Here is a 10,000-nt window from a genome sequence, read left to right on the forward strand (position 1 = left end):
AATTTTCTTTAAAAATGACCGATTTTATTGCTAAGGATTAGGTTGCTCTCTCTCATACGCCCCCCCCCCCCCACACACACACACTTACTCGCTGGGAGTATGTGAGTGAAGGAGTGAGTGAATGAGCAAGTAAGTGAATGAGTGAGTGAGTGAATGAGCAAGTGAGTGAGTGAATGAGTAAGTGAGTGAGTGAATGAGAAAGTAAGTGAATGAGGGGGTGAGTGAGTGAGCAAATGAATGAATGAATGAGTGAGTAAGTAAGTGAAAAAGTGAGTGAGTGAGTGAATGCACAAGTAAGTGAATGAGTGGGTGAGTGAATGAATGAGCAAGTAAGTGAGTGTGATTTTGTGTGAGTGTGAGCGTAATAGTGAGTGAGTGTATGCTTGCTTGCTTGCTTAATTACTTACTTGCTTGCTTACTTGTGTGTTCATAAATGCTCAGGGAATCTTTTCAATATACATATCATTTCCTCACTTCCTCTCCTATCACAACTGGCGTTATCCTGATTTTCTTTTAAAGCAGTAGAAATAGTTGAAACAGTATAAGAAGTAGTAGTAATAACAATATCAGTAGTAGAAGTAACAGTAACAGCAACAGCATCACTAGCACTACTACTACTAGCAGTTCTAGTACTACTAATGACAATGTTAATAATGATAATAATAATAATGAATGTATAGGCATCTTTTATACTACCATATGCAATGTTACATGTTGACACTACCATCATTTTCTTTCCTTTCAACATGAATGAACCATTTCAGGAGACAAATATTCTAGTGATATCTAACATAGCAGCATTACCACAAGATTTGTGATGCATTCACAGCATCTACCTAACACCAGTCTAAAATTGTGTGTCCTATTCTGTATGACTTTCCTTCTGACATTTAACATATCAGACAGATATTATTCAAAATCTTATCAATATAAAGTTTCATATTTGGTCCATCTGATTTTAGAACAATTTTAACGTGTTTTTTTCTTAAGAAACTTATACTGAAAGTTGCAAAATATATTGTCTTACAATCTGACAGCATGTTGCACATCATCAAACTAAGCAATCACTTCTATCGACTCGAATTCAGTTTACACAAAAAAAAGAGTTCATTCTCTTATTAATTACAGTTTAAAATCTACATTGACGCCTGAAAACATCACAATCATTTCTAGTAACCTGTGAGAATATTGGTACAGTTTGCTTGGGGTTCTCACTATGGTGTGACAAGATACAGGATAATCATTCTTTAGGAATTAGAATCTTGAGCCACATAACCTTGTCCATCCATACCTACTATTAATTCTCGGGATATCCTTAGATGTAAGACTATATAAAAGCATATTTTCAAGTCTGGTAAATATTGCAACAGTTTAAATATAGGGAGATCTCATTTGTAATATATCAGATCTATTAAAATTTCAGATGAAATAACTGACTTCCTCTCATATGATAAAACTAGGATATAAGAGATGTGCATAAGTTCCTTTTGCAATAACAGGCACGTACCCTATCTACCCTACAATAATATTGGTTCATGTTTATATATGGTATTCAAAATGATTTTTTTTTTCTCTCAATGCTATATAGCCTGTGTTCTATCCAAATCTACTTGAAATCTTTTGTTATCAGTGATTGATGGTCTAAAATCTGAAAGTGAAACTTAGCCCCTAATACATCCACAGAGTCTCAAGCAATCACCAAACTCTACATGCCTTCAGCACTCTGCCAAAGGCCAACAAACTTCCATTACAATGGCAATCTCCTGAGTCACATGGGTACCAGCAAATTTTACCGAATAGTCATCTACAGACACTCGTGCTGGATTTAACACAATTTTCAGTATTTTTCAGCACTATTTCTGTGGTAACATATCAAAGCATCATCCTCTGACTGGAAAATAAAACATTAATTTCCCATATCTTGTTAAGTTCCTTCTGTAACTACAAAGAATGCTAAACAGATAAACAATACTTTACACAAACTAGTATGTCAACAATTGGCATTGGAAGGGTTTCCACAATTTTTTTTACTCATTACAAAATGATCAGCTTTCCATATAACCATAGACACTGAGTAAGTTATTATCAAGCATCTCTTGCAAACTGGAATTATATTAAAACTGTTTCTTTTACCTAAACATGAGTGAATTTTAAACAAAATAAGCTACTGTATTCATAATATTCTCAATGGATCTCTTACTTAACTTACTAAGAGTGGTAAATTTTACCAATACTCATCCCTACACCACTTGCTTGCACATGCCTCTGTATCTATTGATATTTCAGTATCAACCTCCACAACATATTCTTGCAAGACTGAACTTAGAGACCTTCCTGACAATTTTTCATCAACACAGCAACATGCCCACCAATAAACACGCTCAAGATTTGCCCCTGCTAGAGTGTCGACAGGCAAGATGGCTACGGCAATTGCTTATACAGCACCACCTGCCATAGATCACAGTTTCAAGTAGATCTGGATAAAATAAGGCAATATAACCACTTATGATAAAATGCTAAGATTTACCCAAGCAACTGTGTAATATAAAAAAATCCCCCAAATTGCAACACATCCTAATCATCAATGAACCTTTATTCTGAACTCATGACCTTCGGAAACTTAACGTCTATTCTCACATTATCACAATAACAACACCCACATCTCACGTCCTTCCACATCAAATTCACGCAAAATTGCAACAATGCCTATGTCACATAAACCTTTTCATAATTCCATAATACGAAATATCATTCTTTCAGAGCTAACATGGAAGAATGAGAAGTAGATGAAGATGTAGGTGCAGAAGTAGAAGAAGAAGGGGAAGGAAGAGGAGGGGGTAGGATAAGAATGGAGGTAGGAAATGAAGAAAAAGTGGTTGAACAAAAGAATAGATAATTCTTAAAAGAGGCAGAAGGTCGAAGATGAGAATAGAGAGGAAAAGAAAAGTCTAAATAGAACGAAAAATACCAAAACAGAAGAGGAGGTTCCCGTTTTAGACAAATGTAAACAAATAAGACATGTAAACAAAACATTAAAATCATATCAATAAAGTTAATCACCACAACAAACAATGGTAAACGGACATAGAAAACCTTCTCATTAATGTAAAAAAACGGACCAGGTGAGGTCAATCCTCAAAACATGTATCACAAAACAAACAAGGTCAAACCTCCAAGAACTTTGACAGATCCGCTCACCTCATAGCTCGTTTCGTCCACTTTCTTCTCTCTTGCAGCCATCTTTAACCTTACAGTCGATGGAACACAGCACTATATGTTAAAACAGAAGCAAATTAACGCAACAGAGCGTTCGGCGAGCCATTGGGAATGTTAAATTGACAGTTAAAATGGTTAAAATATCTCAGCTGATTCTCTCTCTTGCTTCTCGAGGTCACTGATGGAGACTGTTTTTTCTTTTCCATTTTTCTCCTTATTTTGGACTTTCTTCTAATGTACTTTATTTTTATTGGATTTCGTATAGTATCAGTGAGCTCTGCTATTAGTATTTATATACTTTGACACTATTTCAAAGGTAAATATTTTCCGTATTGTTAAAATGTCTCAGCTGATTGTCTTGTTTTCTTTTCATGTTGTTTCGCTATCTTATATCACTTTTCTTTAATTTTATATCTAGTGATTTTTTAACACTCTTATTAAATTGAGGATTCAATATTTTAAGGCTTGGAATCTATTTAAATGGTAAATATTTTCCTAAATTTCGGTGAAAATTTTTGTAAAAAATCTACATTGCAATATGCTTATCAGTTTATGAAATGGTTTCCAAATCACTTTCAAAATACCAAGAAAACTCAATATGAAACACCCGATAGGCTGAAAAGTTACACAAAGAAGAAGAAAATGAGAATATATGAACTTGCAAGATAAATGTTTACATTCGAAATATTATTGGAACGAGTTACATGCAATATTCCCATATGAATAAATTAATCCCATATTTCTCCCTTTAGCGTAAGAAAACCCTTGTCGAAAAATCGAAAATAAAATAATAGGGCAACGGGTATGTCAGATATATGCCATAAGAGGGGTAGAATGGGTGAAAATAAGTAAAAATGGAACGGAAGTTGATATCGTTAGTCTGGCGTTATCAAGTGTGTTGGAGAGACGCCCTCCGCCCTCTCCTCAAGTATTTTTCCTCGCTGAGTCGCCCCTCATGCCGCTACCACCATGATTCTCTTGGAAATTAATAACAGAATCCTTGAGGAAACGCTGACCGTGAAGATTAGGAATTCCTTAAATGGGTAAGTGGAGGAAATGGGGGTGTGAGAGGAGAGACCGGTACTAGGGTGAGGGAGAGGAACCATCCATCGTCTGCCTTCGAGGCCGAGGTCGAGTTTTAAGCTCTTAAAGGAGGCGTTTTATGGCGTGGGGGACTTATTTGTGCGTGGATTTAGGCCTTCCTCTCCCGTAGCGAAAGGGAGGGGGTGAAATTTGCCGATAGAGGCCATGGAGGAACCCATTTGTGGGACGAGGTTGAGGGGACATCGTCTGCCTTTCAAGTCGAGGTCGAGGTGTTAGCGGTGTTTTATTTCGGTTGTCGAGGACTAATTCTCTCGAGGGTGGTCCTTTTAAAGGCTCTTTCCCCCGTAGCTCGAGAAGGAGAGAGTAAAACAGCGGTGGGGGTCGTGGACGAACCCGTGTGTGAGTCATAGCACTAGGAGGGTGATGAGCTGGGACCTTAAGAACCTCGATAGTAACAACTCGTATCTTATCTTGAAAGAAAATGTCACTCCGTCGGCAAGTGTCTCTACGGGTGGCTTTTAGGTCGCATTTGATCGGGAAACGGAATGCAGTTTCCCGTCTCCGAGCAGGAAACACTTGACATTTGAGTTGATGAAAGGAAGGGGAGGCTGAGTCAGAGGGAGAAACGGCTAGAGAAAGTGAGTAAATGTGGATTAATTTGAAATATACAGATTTCTTGAATGAATTGTTCATGGTGAATGACCAAAGGGATGAAATGACAAGATGCAGACACAATATGGAGGCAACTGTTATGTATTTTGTTTAGTAATAAGTGAGTTCTAACATCAGCTGGATTGGAGGAGCTGATTCAAAATGTTGGTTGCTTGACAAGTCTTCCAAGAAAAAAAGAATAAGGAAATTTGCATTCGTTGAGGAAAGTTATTTATGATTATTAGCTTTTTTAACTTCAGGGAACTTCTAATACGGTCTGAGTAGAAGGATATATATCTTATAGATCATTTTGCTAAGATTTTTAAGTGAAGAAGAATATATATGTGATAATTAACCTGTTATTTATGATTTCCTACTAATGGAAAATGGAAAGAAATCTAAACATCAGTTTCCATTAATTTTTTTTCATTTCATGTACTCTCTAAACATAGGAATAAGATACCCTTAGATATACGTTATGGAAACGCTTAAAGCTTCAGAATGTTTAGTGAGGACCAGATATAAAGAATCTCCATAGCTGAGAGATGTCAGATGCCTTACTCTGGATGCTTATTTTGGTAGAGAAGTTTTTATAGATGTGTGTGTGTACATATATATATATATATATATATATATATATATATATATATATATATATATATATATATATATATATATTACATATACATATACATATACATATGCATATACATACCCATATCCATTGACTGTCATAATGTCTTCAGTACCACTTATTAACCCATTGCGGACATGTGTCATGACATACATTACGTTGGAGTTTTGGGCCTGACGTTTTGCGTCACAACATACATGACACTGGGGATATTTGATCACTGTATTATTTTATTGTGTTATAGTAATGAGGGAGTAATGATGACAGTTGCAACCATAATTACTATAAATGGGGTTTCACCTAAAATCCAAAACCTAAGTGGCACCAATTTTTTCTAGCACTAGCAGGTGAGAGCCCTGAATAGCACCCATCCACAGTCTCTAGCAAGCACTGTCTTTATAGAGCGATGGCATATAGCAAGTTGCCAACCTCTTGCTCTAAATTACCACAGATGAAGGATGTGCAGGTAAAACGAGAAGAGGAAGATGACTCAAACCATGTCCTGTGTCTACAATGTGCCCCTGTACCTGTAGAGATGCCTTTTATTGTGGCACTCCAAGTCACGAGCACAGGTTTCCTTCCTCTTCCCTACCTCTTCATGTTATCTTCATTGTGAATAGTTATATTTTTTGTAGTCGCTCATGACTACATGAATATGAAAAAACAAAGGTGCCTTTTGTCCTCCCTTAACCCGTTGTTGACGAGAAATAGTTTTGCTTACACAGGCTCCAGGATGAGTTTTATTTCTGATCGAGGCAGCTTCTGCAACATAATTTGATTTTTTCCACTCCCTTTTAGTCACTCATTGTAGAGCAACTTTATTTTTTTGCATTTCTGTGCTGTCACGAACAAACACGAAACTTATAACCATCCAAAATGAAGAGGTATGGAAGAAGAAGGAAACTTGTGCTTTTGACAGTGAGTGCCACAATAAAAGGCATCTCTACTGGCACAGGGGCACATTGTAGGCATTGGGCATGGTGTAAGTCACCTTCCTCCTCTCGTCCTGCCTGCACATCTTTCATCTGCGGTACTTTAGAGCAAGAGGTCGGCAACTTGCGATGTGCCATCCCTCTATAGAGATAGTGCATGCTAGAGACTATAGAAGGGTGCCATTCAAGTCTCTCTCTCCTGCTGCTGCTAGAAGAAAGTGGTGCCATCTAGGTTTTGGAAGTGAGTTGAAACCCATTTTGTTTATTCCCGCCGGCACTGTTCCGTCTTTGCATGGCTGCAATGCCAGGGCTCCCAAATGCATAGGTCTAAATCAATTATGCGATTGACGGCGCATGCCGGCACCCAGCGCTATGCATATTACATAATCGCCGTCTGTGGACGGCGCCCGGCAGTATCGGGTTAAAACATGAACACAGTATAAAGAAAATAATGAGCTGATATGGACCCTATGCTACAATATTATTGTGGCACTCCAAGTCACGAGCACAGGTTTCCTTCCTCTTCCCTACCTCTTCATGTTATCTTCATTGTGAATAGTTATATTTTTTGTATTCGCTCATGACTACATGAATACGAAAAAACAAAGGTGCCTTTTGTCCTTCCTTAAAACATGAACACAGTATAAAGAAAATAATGAGCTGATATGGACCCTATGCTACAATTTTAGTCAACTGAAGCATTGATAGAGCCTGTCATATGACACACATAAGTCTCAATAGAGTAGGAAAAGTCATGGTGCTGCCTCGCCCTGAAATAAAAGCCATCCTGGAGACTGGGCAAACAAATCTATCCCCGTCTGCAATAGGTTAATGCCCCTGCCACTGGGTCACAAGCGGCCTTCAGACCTTGCGGTGCTGAGAAAGAGCCCAACAAGCTTCTTCCACATATATTCTGGCAAGATATAGCTAGTAGACCTCCTTGGAGATTTATTGCCAAATATGGAATCAGTCCAAACCCTATCTAACCAGAAATAAAATTGTAGGCCTTCTATAGCAGATCATAAGTAGTTTCAAGGTTGCATAGATAGAACACAGTCAGATATGATTACAAGGTAAAGATAGCATTTTGAAATCCAATATGGGTTAATAAGTAAGATTTACCAATCATTTGAATGTTGAATAAAACACCACAGAAAATGCTTGACACTGCCTCATTTTCAGGTTGAATGGAACCTTTTCTATGAAATTCCCCCAAATAACAATGTTATGATACATAATGAACAGAGAGGGTAGTGTTGGCCCCCTGGCCCCGCGAAATGTGACGGAATTTGATGAAGGTCTCCTTTGCTAACAAAACCTCCAAGCTGGTATTTAGACTAAGGGTGGAAGTTTACCTTCAAAGCCTTTGAGCAATCTGGCACGACAAGTTTTGAAAATGTGCCTCTTGCTGTGATGATGCCGAAGAGGTGTCTCTGGATACAAAAATTTGACATCTCTATCACAAAGTAGGGTTTATTATTTGTGAAATATGAGTTGAACCTCTTAGTCCATTAAGCTTATTACCGACAGATACGAGGCTAGTGTATTTATTTAAACCATGAAATTTACAGTAGAAAAAAAAAAAAAAAAAAAAATATATATATATATATATATATATATATATATATATATATATATATATATATATAAATAATGACAATGAAGATAATTATTTTGATAACATTGATGGATTTTCTGTACTTTCTATTTTCATAGAAGACATATTTATAAGTAATTTACCAGAAATTTATGGTAGTTAACCAAGATAGCAATGTTACACCCAAAATTAAAAGTTGGTCAACAGTTCTTGCCAGATGTATGTATCCAAACAGAAACCTCTGAGGGCACAGCATTTGTCCACTAGAGTAAATGATAAGGGAGAAATGGAGAATGGGAGGCATTGGTGGATGTGCATTCCACCCTCTGTAGGCTATGTTTTGAAACATATGCCTGGCAGGGACTGTCAACCAATATTTGAATGTGGGTGTACCCCAATCCACTAAGTAGTAACCATTTAAACTAATGACTGCCAAATTCAAATGACTGCCCCAAAGTAGTAGGTTGCTTGTAAAAAAAATCTCTAACAAGGTCTAAAGAATATGACTTTCAACTTATGGAATTAATGGTTTCTGTTGAACTAAATGAAACATTTCATAATTTCATTCCAAAATTCATGTTCTGTTTACTTCTTGGCAGTGCAGGTTTAAAATATCTGCATGTTGAAAAATGTAAATGACGAACTGAGCTACAATATCATATCCTGTCAACCCAGCCATATCACTTATATATAGTCCTGAGGCTTGGCAGTGTTGCCAGAGTTATCTTGTTTTTGCAAATAATTTGTTGGACATGAGGTGCAGGCTAGATCAGAAATCCTAATTGTTAAAGATATTTTTATAATTCTTGAATAACGATGGTATGAATGAAAAATTTTGATGGCAAATACTCAGTCAGAGGAGAATTTCTAAAGATATTACAGCCATACTTCAGTTGACTTCTCTTTTAAAAGTATACAAAGATAAATTTGATGAAAAAAATTGTGAGCTAGTTACAGGATGGGATAATATTTTGTCATTCAATATGGGAATTATAAAAAAAGATTCTCTAGTTTCATTTGTGTAAAAAAAAACATTTTACAATGTAGTTACTACCTTATGAATGTGATTTTTTATATATATATATATTGCAGATAGTATTTTTTATATTTTTTATTATCAATTCATTGCAGAGGGGGATAGATTTGTTTGCCTAGTACCAGGATGGGTTTTATTACAGATCTAGGCAGCTTCACGTAACATACGTTAATTTTTCTACTTTATTTTAGTCACTCACTGTAAAGCTAGAACCATTTGTGTGTTTTACTGTTTTTAGAGACATATCTCATATCACAGGCTCTATCAATGCTGCAGTTGACAAAATATTGTAGTTTAGTGTCTATATCAGCTCATTATTTTCTTTATCTGCAGTGTGATAGAATTATTACTGTTTTATGGGAGGACAAAAAGCAACTTTGTTTTCGTGTTTATGTACTGTCATGAACGAATGCAAATCATATAACAATCCACAATGAATATAACATTAAGAGGTAGGGAAGAGGAAGAAAGCTTGTACTTATGACTGTAAGTGCCACAGTAAAAGACATCCATACTGGCACAGGAGCACTTTGAAGACACAGGACATGGTTTGAGTTGTCTTCCTCTTCTCGTTATGCTTCATCTGTGGTGATTTAGAGTAAGAGGTCGGCAACTTGCTATGTGTCATCGATCTATAAAGACAGTGTTTGCTAGAGACCATGGATGGGTGCCATTCAAGGCTCCATCTCCTGCTGGTATTAGAAGAAAGTGGTATCATCTAGGTTTTGAATGTTAGGTGAAACCCATTTTGCTTAATATTACAGAAATTATAGTAATTATGATTCCATTTGTCATCATCAATCACTCCTTAGTCATAGCACAATAAAATAACAGTGATCCAAAATCTTTGAATGTCATGTACATCATGATGCCTGTCATCAGGGCAGAGC

General features: G+C 36.6%; 2 protein-coding genes across 3 annotated transcripts in view; one reads left to right on the forward strand and one right to left on the reverse strand.

The window, feature by feature from the left end:
• Positions 1-3,477, reverse strand: part of LOC122247498 (E3 ubiquitin-protein ligase TRIM37) — a 117,197-nt gene extending 113,720 nt beyond the window's left edge. The window contains exon 1 of one of the 2 annotated variants that reach the window (XM_043006799.2): positions 3,199-3,477. In XM_043006799.2, the coding sequence (XP_042862733.1) occupies positions 3,199-3,240 (42 nt within the window). In that variant the 5' untranslated portion in view covers positions 3,241-3,477. The remainder of the gene's footprint in view (positions 1-3,198) is intronic. The other variant, XM_086555042.1, reaches the window with a different exon arrangement.
• Positions 3,478-3,952: 475 nt separating this feature from the next.
• Arpc2 (Actin-related protein 2/3 complex, subunit 2) overlaps positions 3,953-10,000 on the forward strand; it is a 22,790-nt gene continuing 16,742 nt past the window's right edge. Inside the window, exon 1 of the mRNA XM_043006804.2 lies at positions 3,953-4,259. Coding sequence (XP_042862738.1) covers positions 4,186-4,259 — 74 coding nt within the window. The 5' untranslated portion in view covers positions 3,953-4,185. The remainder of the gene's footprint in view (positions 4,260-10,000) is intronic.

This window comes from Penaeus japonicus, unplaced genomic scaffold, assembly GCF_977035675.1.
Source record: "Penaeus japonicus unplaced genomic scaffold, GWHDUDI00000001_assembly GWHDUDI00000030, whole genome shotgun sequence".
In the NCBI taxonomy this organism is placed as follows: Eukaryota; Metazoa; Arthropoda; class Malacostraca; order Decapoda; family Penaeidae; genus Penaeus; species Penaeus japonicus.